Source organism: Pongo abelii, chromosome 2 (assembly GCF_028885655.2).
Source record: "Pongo abelii isolate AG06213 chromosome 2, NHGRI_mPonAbe1-v2.0_pri, whole genome shotgun sequence".
NCBI classification, from domain to species: Eukaryota; Metazoa; Chordata; class Mammalia; order Primates; family Hominidae; genus Pongo; species Pongo abelii.
The window spans coordinates 13,208,003-13,230,255 of NC_085928.1; the positions used below are offsets into that span (position 1 = coordinate 13,208,003).

At 45.1% G+C, this 22,253-nt stretch overlaps 1 protein-coding gene across 2 annotated transcripts in view; it reads left to right on the forward strand.

The window, feature by feature from the left end:
* The window catches only part of ITGB5 (integrin subunit beta 5), a 128,768-nt gene that overhangs the window by 58,669 nt on the left and 47,846 nt on the right, over positions 1-22,253 (forward strand). For both annotated transcript variants that reach the window (XM_054551356.2, XM_024244997.3), the window contains exons 6-8: positions 12,681-12,842; positions 14,319-14,414; positions 16,443-16,532. In XM_054551356.2, coding sequence (XP_054407331.2) covers positions 12,681-12,842; positions 14,319-14,414; positions 16,443-16,532 — 348 coding nt within the window. The remainder of the gene's footprint in view (positions 1-12,680; positions 12,843-14,318; positions 14,415-16,442; positions 16,533-22,253) is intronic.

Here is a 22,253-nt window from a genome sequence, read left to right on the forward strand (position 1 = left end):
TACAGTTCTGTGGGTTTTAACAAATGTACGACAACAGGTAGCCACCATTAAATATCACACAGAGTAGCTTCCCTGCCCCGGAAATCCCTGTGCTCCACTTGTCCATTCCTGCTTCCTCCCCCGGAATCTGTTTTCCTTTTAATGTCTAACCTGTGCCTGTTTGTGTTTCAGATCTCAGCTTCACTGTCAGTTTGTTAGAGAAGCCCTCCCTGGTGGACTTCCCTGAGTAGGTCAGGATGCCCTGGCTCCAGGCAAGCGCTTAATCACTTCTGTCCTAGTTATCATCTTATTTTTATTTATTTGAAGCATTCCTGGAATGCCTGCCTCCCTTTGAGATAGTAAACTCCCTGAAGGGAGGGACTATGTCTTTTTTCTTATGACTATATTCCCAGCACCACACACTGCTGGGCACATAACAGATCCTTGTTAAACGTCTGGTGAACAAAGGCTTCATTCTCACAGGTGCCTTTATGCTTCTGAAGTTCAGGAATACCAGGTTATTCTGGCCCAAAGCTTGTCCCATCCTGGATGGGACTTCCACCCTCCCATCCACCAGGCTGCCTCCATGGAATTTATAGTGCTTCATGCAAATTCATTAAAGCAGAACCAGAAGTACTATTACTTGGTAATACTTTTCCATTTAGAAAGCATTTATTGGCTGTCCAATAAATGCTCAGTGGCAGGTATGGTGGAGAAAACTAAAGATAGATGAGAAGTCTCTATCCTCTGGGATTTGATTTGAGCCTGCAGATCCATTAGAAGGGAACTAAAACAACCTGTTTGGAAACATTAGATTGAACCATCTAAAATTATTGATATTTATTGATGATATTTATTATTTGCCTGTTGATGTTTTTCCTGCAAAAATGGAAAATTCATATGGTTCAACCTTCTTCATTCCAAAACGTTCTGTAACTCAGATTGGACTCTGTCACAGAGTACACATTAGAAATGTTATCCTGCACATTGCTGGGATTTGAGCTCAAGAGGAATGTCTGTATCCTGAGTCATAGGCCAGGATTTCTTTTTCCCAAGGAAAGAAATGCTACACTTTTGGCCTCATTAAGTTTAGCCACAGAACAGATTTTTTTAAAAAAGATACTTCATTGCAAACAGTGGATGGAAGTAGGAAAAACAAACTAAAAAGAATGTGTATATTGTTATAAAGGGATGGAAATATGCCTGAATGTCAACATGATTCGGGAAACCAATCACAGAGACCCTCTAACCTTGTTTTCCCTTATGTGCTGTGGAGACTCCTCTGTCCCCAAGCTCAGATCTACTGTGGGAGCTGCCCACTGGCTGCCCAGGTCAGTCCCCTTTCCTTCCTCATTCCTGCCTTGAAACCTGTCCCCTCTTCCTCAGTGCTTGCCTGAAAGGTTAATGGACAGTGTTTCGTTATTACATTTGAAAACGTCTTGAGTACTTACTGTGTAGAAGACGTCCTGTTAGGTGCTGTGGGGAATGCAGAGTTGAAGTAGCTTTGGTGCCTATCTCCATGAGCATCACTCTAGTTGTAGGACTGATATATGTGTAGGATCTAAGGCACAGCCAGAGCACAGACTCTGTGGAAGGACTGGCTTCTTCGGGCCCGTGGTTCAATTAAAGTATTCTTCTCTCTCAAGGGGTCATCCTGGTCTCTTGCTTCCCGGTGATGTGCTGGTGCTGATGATGCTGTTGATCACCACTGGCTGAGCGCTTTTGAGAGCCAGGCTCTGTACCAGGCATTTAACAGGGTTTCTTTCACATACTCCTTTAAAGGTGGCTTTACTATCTCCTTTGATGAGGAAACAAGCCTAGAAAGGTAGAGTAACTTCTCCAAAGTCTTACAGCCATAAAAGGCAGCACCAGAATTGGAAACTTTATCCACCTGCTGGTATGGCTTAACCTTGACATTAGAGTGTCTGCCATCTTTTGAAGTCACACAGGAACAGAGAAGTGGGAAGGGTGTGCTTCCAAAGAGAGCACAGTTCCTGTCTAAGGAACCCTCACAATTACCCACATGACCCAGTTTGCCAACTGTAGAATGGTACTGAAACAGTCCCAGGGGAAGAAAGTTGCATGTGCCACTCTTTTCTGGAGCTAAGAGTTTCCTCTCTATCAGAAACAGTTATCATGTGACTCTATCAGCCCTCAGGATTTTCCAGGGAGGCCACTGGTACTGTCGCAAGGTTAGCATGTTGATGGATATGTGAAATGCTTATCTTTGCCCCTGGCTTCCCTGTCTATAAATTGGAAACTCCGATATCTGCCATCTCATTCCTAATTTGGAGGGCATCTCAGACCCATCGGCTCTGCTCCCTTGGGCTTTCTCAGATAGCACTGAGGCAGCATGCTGCTTTTTACATGGTGGATCTTTTCCAGCAGAGAGAGTACATGTGCCTGGTGACTCTTCTGTGACAACTGGGGCCCATGGGCTGCATTAATAACAGTCTTGAGGGCCTCTTCATTTGGACAATTGTTAATTTTAATTAGGCAGATTGACCTTGGGATCAGAGAACCTAGAAATTTAAAGCTACAGTCTCTGGGATGGCATCTTTATTCTGGAACTCCCTTGTGATTGAACTAGCAAGCCAACGTCAGTGAGCCAGCCCATGTTCAGGCAGGACCCACTTGTGTTTTCTGACATCTGAATGGGACATTGGCTTTCCTCAGATTCCCAGGAACTGGTGGTCCGGGCCTTCCCCTGCACTTTCCCACGGGGCGTCCTTGAATCTGCCTGTCTCACTTGTCATGCTCTGCCATTGTCCCTTTGCATAAATAAGTTACTATGAAATGGACCTGGGGATCCCCAGGCTTAACATGAGCCAGTAGGAAGATACAGCTGCCAAACACAGGCCTCACACTCCAGGTCCAATTCAGAGCCCACAGGCCACTTTTTCAGCCTAGTTCCTCTGTGCAGGTCAGACCATATCCAGGGAACCATGCCTGGCCTGCCTCTGGGAGCTGTGTTTAAGACAGACATTGACAGTGAGAGAGCAGAGGGGATAAGTGGGTGGTGCCGGGCATGGGAACCACATCCTCAGAGGAGAGACATCACGGGAAGTAGCACGGTAATTGACCTCAGATATCATTATAAAAGAGGGAATAGACCCTTTTGGCTATTCCAGGGGATGTACTAGGGTAGCCACAAGGAAAGCAGGTTGGAATCCAATGTAAGGAAGAATTTTCCTGGGTTTTTTTTGTTTGTTTGAGATGGAGTTGCGCTCTGTCACCCAGGCTGGAGTTCAGTGGTGTGATCTCAGCTCACTGCCACCTCTGCCTCCTGGGTTCAAGCAATTCTCGTGCCTCAGCCTCCCGAGTAGCTAGGATTACAGGCACGTGCCACCACGCCTGGCTAACTTTTGTGTTTTTAGTAGAGACGGGATTTCACCATGTTGGCCAGGCTGGTCTGAAACTCCTGACCTCAGGTAATGCACCTGCCTCGGCCTCCCAAAGGGCTAGGATTACAGGCATGAGCCACTGTGCCCGGCCAAGGAAGAATTTTCTATCAAGGAGAGCTACTTAGCAGTGTGGTGGTGAGTATGTGTGTGAGCCCCATACCCAGGTGTCAGGTGCTGGAGGAAAGATCCCTGCACTGGATGGGAGGCTGTACAAGAACCTCTGAGGTTCCTTCCAGACTTCAGGTGCTACATGTTTTCTCTGTTTTTCTACCCAGTCATCCATTGGTGCTTTTGTCCTGTTGTAGCCCCTTGGAGCCTGTGTTCTCTGGTTCTCAGCAGTGCACCCTCTAAGCTGCCCCTGTATTTGGCCACAGTGACCACGAACTCTGCTATACATGCTCACTTTATTTGCCAAGTGCAACTGACTTTGAGCTGACTTCTTCCTGGCTCCTGTTGGCTTCCCATGGAGCCACCTTACCATGTGGGTGAAAGTCAGGTGGGACAGAGACCAGGGACAAACTGTGGAGGGTGGGGCAGAGATGGATGGAAGCTGTTCTTGGTTCTCTGCGTGAGCTTCCTTTTTTGTCAGACCTGTAGCCACAGAGTGTGACTCCTTTCAGCCTTAAGAAGCCAAATTGCCCCACAGGCTGGAAGCTTGTGTCCTCAAACTAGTGAAACCAGGTCCTTTCCTCCCTAACCATTTGTTTCTCTCTCTGCCAGTCCCTATGTTCTCTGGGGCCAGATGTTGGAAGTGAACAAGCCAGTGAGTCTGTCTTCACTCCTGGGAGGAGTCCATTTTTGTTAATTTTCTCAGTGACTGGGAAGGGCTGGTCTTCCATTTCATTCCCGCTTCCCCTTTTCATGGATGACTGAGAGTGAGGTCAGATTTTAAGGAACTGAGAGGAGGAAATGGAATAGGTCTGCCTAGTCTTAAAAAAGAGAGAGAGGCAAGTGATGAGAGTTTGGTGGTGTAGCAGGGTGAAGAGAAAGCTTGTTATTAGTGGGCCATGAGCATATTTGTAGGCACATGGAAGGGACCAGAGGAGAGAGTGACGATGGAATAAATTCTCCAAAGAAGGTGGGGTTTGCAGGGCTGCGTTTCCTCAAGGAGGGAGGAGCACTTCTTCCCTTGGGATGGTGAGATCAGAGCGAGGCTGGGAGGACATGCCAGTTTGTTTAGGACGGAGAGGAGAGGGCCGGCTGAAAGGCATCCTAGGGCCTAGGACCAGAACTGTGAGTTCCTGGGAATAGGTGAAGGGAGAAGTCCTTTTACCTATCTCTGTGGGTGACGAAACAAGTGAGATCGTTCCCTCGCATAAGTTTGGAAGCAGGAGTTGGAAATAGACCTCGTGGTGAATTTGACAGTGAACAGAGAAAAGTGACAGGACTCGCAGCCCTGACCGGATGCCTGGCTTCATGCATCTGCGTCCAGTGCGTTTCCGCCCCACGCACTCCTGACGCTTTCATCTGAGGCTGACCTCTGTCATGTTTAGCGAAATTGGTTTTGTTTACATTTTGGCTTTACTTAAAGACGTAGAGAAAAGTTCAGCTAAATAAATAGGTTTTCTCCTTCTTTTAAAAACTATTTATAAAAAGAGAATATATTCAACATAAAAAATTAGAAAAGGTAGATATCAGAAAGGAAATAAGCATCACCCATAATTCTATTAATCTAAAGATAAGATGATGTGCTTCTGAATTATAGACACAAGTGACAGTTTTTCAACTCCATGGAAATACTATGATGATAACTATTAATTACTATTTATCCCATACCAGCTACTGAGTGGGGTGCTCAATGTGTATCATCTTCTTTAATTCTCTCAACAACCCTATTTTATCAAAACTATTATTATCTCCCTCTTATAAACAAGGAAGCTGAGATAGGGAAAGATTAAGTAACTTGTCTAAGATCACAAAAACAAGGGAGACATGGGACCGAAGTCAGATTAGCCAGATACCTGAGCCCATGCACCTAAATTCTGTGTGGATACTGCTATTAAATAAAATAGTATTTGGGCCCAGCGTGGTGGCACATGCCTGTAATCCCAGCACTTTGAGAGGCCAGCACTGTGATGGCTTGAGCCTAGGAGTTCAAGACCAGCCTGAGCATCAAAGTATAATTGATGTACAATGAGCTACACATATTGAAAGTGTACAGTTTAACAAATTTTGACATTTATGTACACTCACGAAAGCAACTCTGCGATGAAGGTAACAAACATATCCTTCACCTCTAAAAGTGTATTTGTGCCCCTTTATCATCATTTCTTCCTTCTCTCCCTCCTGCCTCCCTTACCCCAGGCAATGAATTTGCTTTCTGTCACTACACACTAGACTGCATTTACTCAAATTTCGTATGCCTAGTATACACTCTTTTTTTGCCTGCCTTATTTCCCTTAGCAGTTATTTTGAGATTCATTCATGCTGTTAGTGTATCCATTCATTCCTTTTGTTGCTGAGTAGTATTCCATCGCATAGATATGCAACAGTTTATGTATCCATTCATCTGTTGATGGACATTAGTTTTTGCCTGTTATGAGAGAGCTGCTATAAATGTTCATGTTCATGTCTTTGTATGGACGTATGCTTTCATTTCACTTGAATCAGTACCCAGGAGTGGGATGGTTGGGTCATATGGTAGCTCTTTAACTTTTTAAGAAACTGCCAAACTGTTTTCCAAAGTTTCACGCACGTCCCTGTGAAGAGACCACCAAACAGGCTTTGTGTGAGCAATAAAGCTTTTTAATCACCTGGGTGCAGGCAGGCTGAGTGAAAAGAGAGTCAGCGTAGGGAGATGGGGTGGGGCTGTTTTATAAGATTTGGGTAGGTAGTGGAAGATTACAGTCAAAGGGGGTTGTTCTCTGGCTGGCAGGGGTGGGGGGTCACAAGGTGCTCAGTGGGGGAGCTTTTGAGCCAGGATGAGCCAGGAGAAGGAATTTCACAAGGTAATATCATCAGTTAAGGCAGGGACCGGCCATTTTCACTTCTTTTGTGGTGGAATGTCATCAGTTAAGGCAGGAATCAGCCATTTTCACTTCTTTTGTGATTCTTCACTTGCTTCGGGCCGTCTGGATGTATACATGCAGGTCACAGGGGATACGATGGCTTAGCTTGGGCTCAGAGGCCTGACACAAAGAGCATTTATCATTTTACATTCCTACCAGCAGAGTGTGAGGGTTCCAGTCTCTACATATCTTTGTCAACATTTGATGTGGTCAGTCTTAAATTTTAGATACTTTAAAGGCGTGTGGTAGGATCTTATTGTAGTTTTGAATTAATACAAGGCTTTTAAATTGTTTAGCATGCAATAATTTATATTCCCTATAACAGTTATATAGCTTCACATATCAATTAGTAAAAGGAGAAGAGAAGAAATGTAAAAATTATTACTGGTCCTGGAATAATAATTACAAGTTCCCTTTATAGTCCCTTTTATGCGTTAACTATAATACTTTTTAATACATTCTGTCTAAACCTAGCAGCAGCTCTGCAAAGCAGGCTTCTTTCCATTTTACAGATGAAGAACTAAGGCTGAGAGAGGTGAAGTGACTGACTGAGGGGCCCACAGTTAGAATAGAGAAAAGATTTGACCTCAGAATCTGTTCCAAAGCTGATGTACTCTGGCCCTCATGCTATATTCCATTTGTAGTTCATTGTTTTCTTTTTTTTTTTTTTTTTTTTCAATCCACTTTCCCACTTTTGCTTCCTTCCCCAAACGTGGAATACAGAACTCAAGCCTTCAAAACAGCTAGCTCTGCCAGCCAACCCAACAATAAGGGAAATTATTTTTAATGTAAATACTCTGTGGAGTCACCACTTGTAAAGCCTCCAAGCCTGAAAGCCTGGGTGTGATGAACAAGCATGTCCTGACTCATTCGCAGCAGCCCAACCTCTGGGCCAAGTTTGTTAACACCATTTACATAACAAGAGCCCACTTCACAGAAAACAGAATTATCATTCTTATGCTGAGCCATCCTTCACTTGTGGAGCTATTTCCATTTTAGATGCAACCTTCCATTCAACAAACATTTATTTTGGATCCAGCAGCCACAAGTTGAGAGCCCATCATGAACCAGGCACGTTTATGAATTATCCCATTTATTACATGCACAGTTCCTCTCTGTATACGAGTGTGGGCAAGAGTTTGGTCATCTGAATCTGGCTTCTCTGGCCCTTGCTAGTTGATGGGCTGGTCACTTCATCTCTCTGAACACCAGTTTCCAGTTTCCTTACCTATGAGATCGCAATATATTACCTATGTCACAAAGGTTGCAGTGAAGATTAAGTGGAATAATGGAAGTGCACAATACATGTTTTGTATTATTATTCCTGTTCTACTGATAAGAAAAAAGCTTTTGAGGTGTTGAATAGTTGGCTGAAACTGCACAGGTAAGTAGGGGCAGCAAGAAAATTCACATGCTCGTCAGAAGGCACCCAAATTCCACGTTGTTCTGTCTTCTTACTGCCACCCCACTTGTGTCCCCACAAGACCCTCAAGAAGCTGGTGTGGAGGAACTGGAGACTGAAGAAGTTAAATGACAGAGCCACATTCAGAGCCCAGTTTTGCAGAAGTTGTGCCTGCCTATTAAAGACAGCTTGGAAAATAATGGGAAAACAAAAAATTGTCTATAACCTTAACCCCAGTCCCAACCACAGCCACATTATGGGGTATTTTGTTCTCTTAATGGAGAGTTACGTTTGTTTCTTAAGTAGTTTGTAATCACACTACAACTATAGTGCTAAATTCTTTGTTTTCAGCTTATATTGTAGATATTTACTCATAATTTTATACTTTCTATGAATAATTTCTGATGGCTGTAGAGGAGATATCTGAATTTATTTACCTTTTCCAGCACAGTAGGATATTCATGCCTTTCCCTTTTTCTCACTATTAATTAATACTGTTGCATGTATTTCAGAATACTTCTTTCTTGTGGATAGATTCCCCTGAAGTAGAATCACTGAGTCAAGGATAATTTGCACAGAGTAAAATTGACCCTTTTTAGGTATAAAGTCTTATAGCCACCCCCACAATTGAGATATGGATTATTTCCATCACCCAGAAAGTTTCCCAGCATGCCTTTGTCATCCATCTCCTCCCATGACCCTAAGCCACTTTGGCAACTACTGATCTGTTTTCTGTCCCTGTATTTTTTTCTTCTTCTGGATACCATATGAATGGAATTAGCCTTTTGAGTTGGGCTTTGTGCCCTTAACGTAATGCTTTGAGATTCATCCATGTTGTGGTGTGTTATCAGTAGTTTGTTCCTTTTTATTGCAGTGTAGTATTTGATTGTATGGATGTATTATGATGTGTCTGTTGACTACTGATGGACATTTGGATTGTTTCTAGTTTATGATGATTGTGAATAACATTTTTATAAATATTTGCATATAGGTTTTTATTTGAGCATAAAGTTTAATTTCTCTTGGGTAAATACCAAAGAGTGGAATTGCTGGATTGATAGTAAGTGTATATTTAACTTTGTAAGAATCTGTCAAACTGTTTTCCAAAGTTGGTGAAACATTTTGTATTCTCATAGGCAATTATGAGAGTTCTAATCATTCCACATTTTTTTTTTTGAGACAGAGTCTCGCTCTGTCGCCCAGGCTGGAGTGCAGTGGTGTGATCTCGGCTCACTGCAAGCTGCGCCTCCCAGGTTCATGCTGTTCTCCTGCCTCAGCCTCCTGAGTAGCTGGGACTACAGGCGCCCACCACCACGCCCGGCTAATTTTTTGTATTTTAATAGAGACAGGGTTTCACCGTGTTAGCCAGGATGGTCTCGATCTCCTGACCTCGTGATCCACCCACCTTGGCCTCCCAAAGTGCTGGGATTACGGGCATGAGCCACCGCACCTGGCCTAGTTCCACATTTTTATCAGCACTTGATACTGTCAGGGTTTGTTTGTTGGTCTGCTATTCAAATAGGGATCTAATGGCTATCTCGCTGTGGTTCAAATTTGCATTTCCTTAATGACTAATGATGTTGAGAACCCTTTCGTGTGCTCGTTTCCACCCATATCTCTTCTTTGGTGAATTGTCTGTGCAAATCTTTTGACCACTTTTTAAATTCAGTTGTTTGGTTTTTTTCTTAGTGACTAATGAGAGTTCTTTATATATTCTGTAAACAAATCCTTTATCAGATTTTATTTTTTTCAAATATTTTCTCCCAGTCTGTGCCTTGTCATTTCATTTTCTTAACAGTATTTTTCAAAGAAGGTTTTGAACAAATTAGTTTTTGTTTTGATGAAGCCCAGTTAATCAACTTTTTATCCTATGAATCATCTTATCTAAGAAATCTTTGCCTACGTCACAGTCACAAAGATTTTCTCCTAGGTTTCCTTCAGAAGTTTTATAGCTTTAGGTCTATGTTTAGGTCAGTGATCCACTTTGAGTTAATTTTTGTGTATGGTGAGACGTATGGGTTGAACTTCATTTTTTTTGCATATGAATGTCCAGTTCCAGTATTCTCTGCTGAATTGACTAGATATGTGTGGATCTATTTTTGCTCTATCTATCCCATTCCACTGATGTATGCATTCTGTCATTGCATATATTTTGTCATTACCATATCTTTGATTACTGTAGCTTTGTAATAAGTCTTGACCTAAGATAATAAGTCCTCCAACTTTGTTCTTCTTTTTCAAAATTGTTTGGCTAGTTTCCATTGCTTACAATTTCATATAAATATTATAATCAGCTTGTCATTTTCTCAAAAAGGCCTTCTAGGCTTTTGATTGTGATTGTGTCAAATCTATAAACCAATTTGCTGAGAGATGGCGTCTCAACACCATTGGCTCTTCCAATCCTGAAATGATATCTCTGTCCATTTATTTAGGTTTCTGATTTTCCTTAAGGTTTGTAATACAATTTGTCAAATTAAAAGTTGGTTTTCTGCTTCCTTGCTAGGGTGTTGAGCACATGGCTGTGCCCTTTTGGATAACAGATTCATATGTTTCCTGCAAAAAAATCTACTAGTTTACACTTTCTCTCTATTGTATTTTATTTCCCAAGCATCTGGCTCCCTCTTTTCCACACTCCAGGGCTTATAATGCATTGCCTTATTTATTTAATAGGTTTTAACTCTTTATCAAAATATACACACCGAAAACTATATATAGTTATATATATAGTTTATATATATACTATACATCTCGATAAATGCTCACAAGGTCAAGAAACACAACATCACCAGCACCCTGAAAGCCTCTTTGTGACCCTTTCCAATCCTGACAGCAAGGAGAACCACTATTCCAACTCCTACCCATAAGTAGTTTTGTTATGGCTTAGCATTTCATTGCAGCAAGGGACCTTCTAGGCTTCTCACTCCAGGTTCCTAAAATGTGTCTGGCCTCCTCACTGTGCTCCTTTCCCTTCTGAGCTTCTGTTAGCGCCTAGAATGCCCACTTCCTCTTCCGCCTTCTCCCTTCTTATTCCTTCTTTCAGCTTCCTTTAAATTTTTTAAAAATTATTTGTTTTTGTTTTTATTTATTTATTTTTTTACAGACAGGATCTTGCTCTGTTGCCCAGGCTGGAGTACAGTGGCATGATCATAGCTCACTGCAGTCTCAAACTCCTGGGCTCAAGTGATCCTCCTGCCTCAGCCACCTGAATAGTTGGGATGACAGGTGCACATCTCCATGGCTGGCTAATTTTTTAATATTTTTTGTAGAGATGGGGTCTCCCTATGTTGCCTAGGCTGGTCTTGAACTCCTGGCCTCATGCCATCCTCTCACCTCAGCCTCCCAAAGTGTTGGGATTCCAGGTGTGAGCCATCCCACCCTCTTTCAGCTTCCTTGAAGTGTCCTCCTCATTTTTTCCAGCTCAGTTTAAGTTTCGTCTGTGTTGGGAAGCCTCTCCCTCCTCCTCCTCTCCCTGGCTTCCATTAGCATTGGACTTTCCTTCATTAACACTCCTGTCATGGTGTTGCTGTTTCCATTTGATTATAAGCTCTTTGAGGTCTGGAACTAGCTTTTCTGTGGACCCAGTGCCTTCTGTGAGGCCTGGCATGCAGTAAGAGATCAGTGATTGAATGCTGGATGAATGTTGAGTGTCTAGGAAACTGATTCCCCAAAAGGCTAATCCCTTTGTTCACAATAGGTCTCCTGGCTGTCAGTCCTCACTGGCTTCTTTTCAAACTTCTTTTCCTCCTCATGTTGGCAGACTCTTTTGTGATTTATTTATTTTTTATTTCCATGCCGCCTCTGGAGCAAGTGAGAAAATATCATAGTTCTTTTGGCTGTTTTATCCACCATTATGATGATAAGTAAGAGAGGATGATACCCTCTACTCTTCATCTGTCGTAAGAGAGCAATAGCTTTTAACCTATAAGGTCCGTGAATCCAGTCTCCTATTTCAATAGCAAGTGTGCAGGTATAGAGGACTCTCAGCAGTGTTTAAATCCTTCATTTATTCATGCTGCTACCGACGCATTTTGGGATGCCTGTTCACCATTACTAAGAAGGCGACCATATCCCAGTGTTTGTTGCTCTGTATCAAGGTCTAGCTGCTCCTAAAAATGATGACTGGGAGTGTTTTTGTGTAGAGTTGGCACCACAGTGGCTGAGTATGAAAAATGCAGAGTCCTTCCTTTCCAATACAGACTGTATTCAGCAGTACCTCAGTCTGAAGACTGGATAAATTTCAGATAGTAGAGCAATAAAGGGAGAAAAGGGATCTGATTGACTTTAAACACCAATGTGGCTCAAATAACGATTGGAGTGGTTTATATCTACCAGAATAGATGGCAGGTTTTACAAACCCTCAAAAGACAAACCCACCTATTGGTCATTTGAGTGCTCTGTTCTGATTGACTCAGGGCTAATGGGGGTACTTAACCATCTTAACCATCATCTTAGACTAGCCCAGCCAACCAGGGGATGTTGATGGGGGAGCTGGTTGTGGGGAAGGTTAAAGATTGTTCTGGGGAAGGAAGAATAGCTGAGGCCAAAAGGGGAAGCGTCCAGGAGGAGCAGCCCTCAGGGGTCATCAGTGAAAGGAGCAGAGACGAGTATGATGGGCTGGAGGGAGGGGGTTTCAGGTGCATGGGCCAAAGTGGGCAAAGCCTTGGACATTTGTCTGTGTGCACCTGGGCTTCCCCAGTCCAGGCTGTGTCTCTTCAGAGCCTCTGTGGAATCTCTCCCCAGTGGTTTTGTGAGTGTGCCCCAGGTACACATGGCAAGGGGAATGCCTCTGATTCAGGCTGTGACTCCTGGAGAGGGGCCAGTGCCCTGCATGACCAGGGCAGGACTGGGCAGAAAGACTGGTGTACCCATCCACCTTCTGTCCTTCAGGAGAAGATTGGCTGGCGAAAGGATGCACTGCATTTGCTGGTGTTCACAACGGATGATGTGCCCCACATTGCATTGGATGGAAAATTGGGAGGTCTGGTGCAGCCACATGATGGCCAGTGCCACCTGAACGAGGCCAACGAGTACACTGCATCTAACCAGATGGTGAGTGCCGGGGACCAGATCCCCCCTCCCTGATGCCTCTCCTGTGACTCTGCCCGTGGTCTTAGTACTTGCCCAGCCTTGAAACCTTCCTCTGGCCCTCAGTATTCACTGGCTTTCTGATCCATTCTTGGCATTGGGTTTCATTATTCAGTCTTCTCCAACTGGGTTTCCGGAACTCCTAATTGACTTACAACATTTCTCAGGGATTTCTGTAGCTGGTTCATTTTTCTGTCAATGTGCATCTAAATGGGAATTGTTTGGTTGGGATACGGGTGGCCCAGGGGAAACAGGATAGATCTCATAGTGGGGAGGGTGTCTTAAAGGAGGGTGGGTGCTGTGCCCCTGCAGAAGCCACAACTGGTATAGAAGTTATGGAGCAGGACTTCCTGACTTCTAGACATGGGCTCCCAGAGGTGGTGAGTTGCCTGTCAGTGTCAGTGGTGGTGGGCAGAAGTGTTTTGCATGGAATGAGAGGTCCCAAGGACCATCTACTCCCAACAGTCTATAACCACAACTATGCAATTTAAAAGAATTTGTGCAAAATTTCAAACATATATAATAATAGACCAGTAAAATGAACCCTACATGCCCATCATCCAGATCCAACAATGATCAAGATCTTGCATACTCACTATGCAATTTTCCCGCCAAAATCTGCACCCTTTTCTTTCTCAAATCCATTCTGGTGGCCAAAGAGGAATTCTTCCCAATTTTCTTCCTTAGAGAAGCCCATTTTCTCCAATTTCAAGAGGTGGTCAGTGCCCAAGCCTTCCATCTTGTTTAGGAATAATGGAATCTGAAAAAAGGACTATAACTGTAGGACCTCACCAGATGCGGACCCCTGTGCCCATCATTAGTCCTCAAAATCCCTCAGGACACTGTTAAACTGCCTCTCAGCTTCCTCTCTTCCTCCTCTTTCAGCACCCCTGCCCCATGGCCCAGCTTTTAGTCCAGAGCTTGACACCCTCCTCTGCCCGTCCGAGCCACAAGCAGGATGAAGTAGGACCTGTGGGGGATGTTGGCAGACCTAAGCTTTAGGCATAGGAGAAGGAAAATAGGGCAAGGAGGCAGGGAGGAAAAGTCTTAGAGGAGAGAGGAAAGGTAAGAGGCACTGATGACAGAGGGTAGGATGTGGTGGCTGTTCTCTAGGGCGTCCCCACTCGTCCCCCTCCCTGCTGAAAGGATGGAGACACAGACAAGATATGGAAAACCTCCACTCATCACCTCTCCACTCTGGGGTGAGAGGAGTGAATCTAGTTTGGTGGATGCCAGAGGGTCCTTTCCTTGAGGGTCTCCTCTACTCAGTTCCTCATTTCAGGAGCTACCAAGAAGGCTTAGTTATTAAGGGACTCTAAGGGGCCACCTAAGGAAAAGGTGCTTCCCTGGCAAATGCTGGCTGCTGACTGCATTAGAGCCAGGTGCTGGTATCTACACCTGTTAGGAATGTCATAGCCTTGACTTTTGCCTTGGCCCTAGGACTATCCATCCCTTGCCTTGCTTGGAGAGAAACTGGCAGAGAACAACATCAACCTCATCTTTGCAGTGACGAAAAACCATTATATGCTGTACAAGGTATGCTGGGAGGGAGGGAGGCTAGTGATTGGTGGGGTGAAGGGGATGGTGAGGAGTGTTTACAACTCTGCTTATATGGGGGAAATTCAAAGGAGGGGTGGAATATAGCCCAGTCTTGATCTAATGGAAAATAATAGGAGGAAACAATTAAGCATTTGCATAGCAGTGAACACCTTACAAGAAATTTGAACATATAGTATCTAATTTGATTCTGAGATAAACCTTGAAAATAGCATGAATTCCCATTTTTTTGGGTGATGAATTGGAAACAGGCACACTCTACTAGAGAAGGAAAATATAAAATAAAATGAAGATATACACAAAATTAAGGCATCTCATCAGGCTACATCACTAATCTCTGTACTCCAGAGCTTTATGCCTGAGCCTGCAGACTATAATTGACCAGTGGGCTAGTCTGGCACAGGAATTCCCAAAGAAACCAATAAATGTCCTGAGTGAATACAGCAGTCTGCATGTGGATCTGTTCCATTTAAAGAAACTGTTCCTGGGTCACCCTGGACTGCCCCATTTAGTCTGGGGCAGGAATTCCCAAAGAAACCAATAAGTGTCCTGAGTGAATACAGCAGTCTGGGTATGGATCTGTTCCGTCTAAAGAAAGTGTTCCTGGGTCACCCTGGACCATCTTCAGAAACTCCCCACATGAACGTGCTCCTTCTCACAGTCACAGATGAGCCAAGTTTGAATTACAGATGTCCTCGGTGTGTTCATGTAAGCTAAATGTAAACTGCCTCTGAGATTCCTTTACGTGATGAAGCAATGGGAACTTAATCTAGAATCCCTCTCCACCCTCCACCCCCAGAACAGCTGGCCACAGTTCCCTCTCCTTCTTGCTCTTAAATGTCCACAAAAGAACCTTTGTCCGATTGTGTTTTTCTATTGCTCCTGCCTGAGATTATCACTGATAAAATGCCACTTATATTTTCTTGAGTTCTTTATCCTCCTTTAGTCCAAATCAATGTTAGAAGATGAAACAAGGGAAAAGGATTGTTTTTCTTTTTTTGTTTAGTGGAAGATAGCAGGATAAAGCCTATTCAGGGCATGGTGGTGTGCGCCTACAATCCCAGCTACTGGGGAGGCTGAGGCAGGAGAATCTCTTGAACCCAGGAGGCAGAGGTTGCCGTGAGCCAAGATTGCGCAACTGCACTCCAGCCTGGGGGACAGGGCGAGATTCTGTCGCAAAAATAAATAAATAAATAAATAAAAATAAAAAATAAAGGCCTATTCACTTACAAATAACGTTTTATGTTTTTAGAGGGCTCAATTGCACAGACTGTATTGGGTTTCCAGATATTTCCAGAGGGAAGAAGTCCACGTTGGCTTAAGCATCCTTCCTCAGAGCTAAATACACCTTGCTTGGGGGGAGGAAGCCCATCCAGTCCAAGGCAGGCAGAGGGTGGTGGATGTCTCTGTCACTGTTAGAAGTGGAAGACTCAGGAGTTAGTACAGATGAAAGAGGAAAGGTGGGTACTTCAAGGCTGCCCCTTTGCCACAGGACCTCAGAGGTCCATGGGAGGGTGCTATTCGTATCTCAGCTTCCTCTTAAAGAAAGGGTCTATACTTGAGACCCTTGGAAAAGTTGCCCTTTTCACTTCTTCTGAACAGATTGAGCAGATCCTGAAAGCTGAACCTGTGAATACCTCACAGACCGGGGGAGAAATGGCAAGAAACTGTCAGGAGCTGTCGACCTTAGAAGATGGGTTTTTAGAGAGCTGTCTGTTACCGTGGGAGGGGCGGGGTCTCAAGACTTTATCTTTTAGGGAAGGATCTTGTGAACCCCTTTCCTATGGATCTATAGGGCTGGATACTCCACGGCCTACTGCAACAACTCTTCGTTTGTGCCATTTCTTCTTGCTTTTCCCTGTGGGATCTTCTTCAGTTCATGGTGGGAGAAGGTGGCAGGACATGGTTCTAGGAGCCGTTACTGTTCTAGCCCAGTATAGCAATGCTCACTCTGATGGTTGGCAGGGCAAAATGAACTTATTTCTTTTCTTTACTTTTTTTCCCAAGAATTTTACAGCCCTGATACCTGGAACAACGGTGGAGATTTTAGACGGAGACTCCAAAAATATTATTCAACTGATTATTAATGCATACAATGTAAGTCACCAGTTTCTTGCCCCACTGCCACCTCCCTTCCACCCCCTCCCACTGAGGCCCTGCAGCTGCCGCAGGCTCAGGTGGGCAGTTCACCGTGCTGCTCTTCTTGGCTCTGCTCCCCCATCCCCTTGAGTTTGGTATCTTCTTCCTGCTTCACTCAGGTTCAGGGTGGAGAAACCCATCCTGCTTGATGAGTCTCCCTCTCACCTCTGCCATCTTGACTCATCTGCAGATCTCAGTGAGCCAAGGAGTGGCTCAGACTCAGGCTGGCGGCCTGGGAAGTGCTTAGGTTCTGACACCTCACGTAGGCAGGCAGTGGTATTCTCCACCTACCTGGTGCCCAGGCTAACGCTGCCACCGTATTCCCTGCCTGAGGGAGCAGAGCATCCACCAGCCACAGGACCACACTGCAAGAAGTGAAAAGCTTGCACACTGAGCTCACCTCACAGTGGCAGGATGGGAATCCCTCAGGCTCATGGAGCTCAGCGTAGAGCTGCAGACTAACATGGAAGAATCGACAATCCTTTTTTTTGTTTTTGTTTTTAATTTTAAAATATAGAGAGATGAGGTCTCACTATATTGCCCTGGTTGGTCTGATCTTGAACTCCTGGAAGCAGTCCTCCCACCTCAGCTTCCCAAAGTGCTGGCTTTACAGGCGTGAGCCATCATGCCTGGCCAAAGAATCAATGTTTTGCCTACCTACTTAGGATGTGATTGTAATGAAGTCCTTTCAGAGGGTTTGTGAATGGGGCTATTAAATTCTATGCTATTGTAACATATCATGTGAAATTGGCCCTAATATAATAAGTGTAAGTTCTTATAGATGTGGTTTAGGAATCACTTTCACATTCCAAGCCACGCATCCACAGACTCACCTCCTAAGCCTTTCTCTTTCCTACTCTCCTTTCCCTCAATTCATAACACCCCAGAAGTACTTGACTCAGACCTACCTTCTCTCAGGCAAACGGCAGGCAGGGCTCTTGTGCTGGGAAGTGTGGACCCTCTGCTATCCCTTCCCTTGTGGGTCCCAAGATGGTTATGGCATCCAGTGCCTACCCACCTGCTCAAGGGGCCAGGTAATTTCTAAATTGGCATTTAGAGTGCATCTTTCTGTTAAAACTAAGTTATACACAGACTAAGTGTGGCCTAAGTAACATTATTAATCCTAAACTTAGGTAAAATAGGCTTTTCTGGCTAACCTGGGAACCTAACGAAATCAGTATGGCATCACACATCTGTGAGAAGACATCTTGCCTTCCCAGCAGTGACTGATTACAAATGAGTATTTGGAGCTTGGCCTTTCCCAATGTTGGCCTTGTCCACCTTCCAATGTGGCCCTGTTTTGAGTTGCAAAGTACTGAAAACTTTGCAACTAGGGGGAACCCTGGGACTTGGGGTGTAGTCAGCCCTGCGCTTAGTTCCCCGGAGCCTCAGTGTCCTAAAGGCAACCGGGTGGGCAGCAGTGAGGATTTTTGGCTTGTTTTTCCTCCCTTTCTTCCCCCTTCCCACTGCCCCCATCTCCTGTTATAGCCAAGGGTCCTCTTGCTCTCACAGATTCAGATACTCCCAGAACTTCCTATTGTGAGAAACTGAAGACTTCCTTCTCTCCTACCCCATTGCCCACATACTAACATCCTCTTTTCTGTTCTCTGGCCCTTAGAGCCTCACCAGATCCCATAGGCACTTCAGAACCCAGAGTGCAGTGAGACAGGGTTTCCTAATTAACTTTACACTGTAGTGACTTTCAGATTCCACAGTGAGTGATTTGCTTTACACTTCAGGAAGAGGGGGCACACGTAAGCTGGTTATGTGGGCACAATAGGTCTGCTGAAGTGCGACACCTTCCCTGCATGGGAAGGAGGGGCAGGCCTGTGAATGTCACCCTCTTTCCTGGGGTGAGCTGTTGTGAGCTGTGAGCCGCTTGGGTCTCAAGCTCTGGACACTGAACTAAGAGAACCAAATCAAGAGCCAGAACCCCTGCCTTGCCACTCTCACCTTCCCTCTGAGGATGCCAGAGCTGGGAGACCCCACGGGGCAGAAGGTGCACTGCTGCTGGACCCACTTTCACAGGCAGGGAGGCCACTGCTTGCCTCCTGCTGAGTCAGGGCCTTTGGGAAGAAATGGCTGAAGAGCAGCTCATCTGGGCTTTGTTGAGTGGGGTGAGGTCCCTCTTTAAGGCTTCTGCGGAGGGGTCACTTGTCAGCATTTCATCGTCAGCCACCTCCTGAATTCAGAGCTCTGGAGCTCCCCAAGAGCATTGGCTGGTGAAGGCCCAGGCCCCCTGCTCCTGGCGGCTGTGATATCAGAGGGCATCATGGCACACAGTTCCATAGACCTGGCTGGGCAGCCTTGCAGCAGCAGGGAAGGCGCACTGCTCAGCCAGCTTCTATGTGACTGGTGGGTTCTGCGTGTCTGTGCTCCTGGTGGGACCGCTGAAAACCAGGGAGCAGGAGGCTTTCTTATTGGTTCCCTGCATGGGATCTCATAAGTACTTAGTCCTGAGCAGGATTTCTCATATATCTACATTCATTTTCTTAGTGGAAATCCAGGGACCCAGGGTCAAGGCGTGAGAAGGGAAAGCATTCCCTGCGTGGGGTCCAGGAGAGGAGTATGGATCCCTCCCTGCTGATAGGGAGTGGGAAGCAGGGATGAGTACAGGGAACCATCGTTCTGGGCTGGAGCTGCTTTTGGAACCTGGAACGAATTCCCAGAGGAACTGTGGGAACCTAGCACTGTCTGCTTGATTCTGCGAGTTAAACTGGTTCCTGTAAGCAAACATATTGTGAAATGAAGCTGATGACTTATGAATGAACTTTGAAACTCAGCACTTTTAAAAATGAGTGATTATGACCAGGTGTGGTGGCTCACACCTGTAATTCCAGTGCTTTGGGAGGCCAAGCTGGGAGGATCACTTGAGGCCAGGAGTTTGAAACCAGCTTGGTCAACATAGTGAGACCTAGTTTCTACAGAAAATTTTGTAAAAATTAGCTGGGCATGCTACTTGGGAGGCTGGGGCAGGAGGATCGCTTGAGCCCAGGAGTTCAAGGCTGCAGTGAGCTATGATCGTATCACTGTGCTCCAGCCTGGGTGACAGAGTGAGTCTCTGTCTTTTTTTTTTTTTTTTTTAAAAAGAAGTGATTATTAGAATACTCTCAACAATAACTATTCAAATCCAGTGGAAAAGAATTGTAAAGCCTTATTGACATATAATTAACATACAGCAAACTGTACTGATTTAAAGTGTATAATATGAGTGTTGGCACAGGTATACACCTGTGAAACCATCGCTACCATAAAGATACTGAACATGTCCATTACTCCAAAAAGTGACCCTTGATAATTCCCTTCTTCCACCCCTCCCTTCAGGTGAAATTTAAAATATATATATTAAATATAGAAATGTGAAACTGCAAGATCTTTGAAGCAAGTTCAGTTGGTTGAAGCCATGTTAGGGGTGTGTTGGTTTTCTGTGTTGATTGGAACCTGTGATACTGTGGTATAATAAGATATATATATATAGGTCCCTACCCCTAGTTCCTAATATAAAGCCCCTAAAACCTTTGTAGATAAGGACACTAGGAGAATCTTTTGTTATAATATTTGGTCTTTAACGCTGGTTCCTGACACAGAGTTTCCAAGATCATTGTAATTTCCTGGGTAATAGGAACATCTTTTGTTCTAATGAGGTGACTCTTGGGGGGCGCTCCTGGACAGCCTCAGGATGGGGGCTGGTTGCCAGGGGAACCAGCCATGTGATTAGAGGGTTGGAACTTTCAGCCCCACTCCATGACCTCTGGGGAGGTGGAGAGGAGCTGAAGGTTGAGTGGATCACCAGTAGCCAGAGATGTGACCCGTCATGCCCATGTAATGATGCCTCCATGAAAACCCAGAAGGCCTGAATTAAACCCAGAAGGCCTGAATTAAACCCAGAAGGCCTGAATTAAACCCAGAAGGCCTGGATTTGGAGGGCCTTGGGAAAGCTGTGGGACAGGTTCCTGGAGAGTGGCACCAGAGAGGACAGGGAAGTCCTGCACCCTCCTCACACACCTTGCCCTGTTTCTCTTCATCTAGCTGTTCATCTGCAGCCTTTATCTCTTATTCATACGTGGGTAAGTGTAAACAAACTGTGTCCCTGAGTTCTGTGAGCCATTCTAGCAAATTGATGAAAGAAGGAAAGGGGTCATGGGAATTTCAATTTATAGCTGATCAGTTGGAAGTATAGATGACAACCTAGTACTTGTGATTGGCATCTGCGGTGGGGGCAGTCTTGTGGGCTGAGCCCTTCACCTGTGGGACCTGACACTATGTCCAGGTAGATAGTGTCAGAATTGTGCTGAATTAGAAGATAACCAACCGATGTCCAGTAGAAAACTGCATCGTGTGTGGGGGAAAATCCTCACATCTGGTGTCAGAAGTGTTGTGTTGAGTGGTGTGTGAGAGTAGAGTAGGAAAAACAGTTTGGGTTTTTCCTTCCAAGTACTCATCTTACTTGCTGCTGCCCTGGCCAACGCGAAGGACTGGGCTGAGCTTCAAGCTCCTTGCACTTGGACTTTTCCCAACTTTGAGCCCCAGCACGGGCCCCTGGTCCGTGTGGGGTGTGCCAGGGCAGCAGGAGAGGCTTTCGTCAGCTCTGCTTTCCTTTCACCTGCTCTGCATCCGGCCAGAGTCCAGTCACAGCTCTCTCCAGACCGCTTGTGTTTCTGTCACCTCACCATCCGAGTGGTTTGTGTTGGATTTCATGAGTCATGCAACACATGACTAAGTGTGGGTGTTGGTTTTTACCTCCCCTAGCGTGCTGGCAGACCATCTGTGGGGACATTCTGAGCAGATTTGGGTTGGAACATATGTAACAGATGCAATGGCTGTGGTATTTGGCCAGGCTGAGGAGGGAGCAAAATGGAAAGGGTATGTTTAATTTCATGTCTTGTACAATCAAGTCTGGTGTACACATCTCTCAGAGTGTGAAATCTTCAAGTTGGATTTATGCATTTTTTCTTGCTGTGCCAAATTCTTCACTGTGAGAAATCACCAAGTCTTCCCAAGGGAGTTTGGCAATGTGGTGCTTTGCTCTGTAATAAGTGCTGGTGAGAGAATCCCGTCCCGAGCTCAGCCGTGGAGCCCTGGGTCCACACGTGCAGAGGGGGCTGGCCTCATGTTGCACCCAGAAAGCCTTCTTTTCAGTGTAGGAGCGAACAGAATGAGTTGGAAAGCACTGGAGCTGCATGTGGAGGGTGACTTCAGAAGCCGTGGTGTATTTTTCCCCAGCAGAGCACATGTTTCTCTTTTTGTTGTTGCCATAAAGTCTGCTCCCACCCACTCCACAGCTGGCCCGACTTAAAGCAATTGCAGATGTGACCTAACCTGACCGAGTATTTAATAGCCTTTAAACTTCTGACATTCCCAACATCGTCTTGTTTCCTACTGGAGAACTAAGGAGTGCACCTTGAGGGGCGAATCTGGTAGGAGTTAATGGAATTTTAGGAGTCACACATAAAAGTCTTCATGTGTAAGAACCGCACTTTGACTCCATCCATTCACTTATTCAACAGATATATACCAACAGCCTAATGTGTGACAGGGATCATGCTGCACCTTGGAAATAAAATAGTGAGCAAAACACAGTCCTGCCCTCCAGCACTCATAGTTTTGGGGGCAGAGACCCTTACAACCACGATACAACCTGACAATCTCTTTCCAAAGTCTCAGAGCCAAATTCCTTTT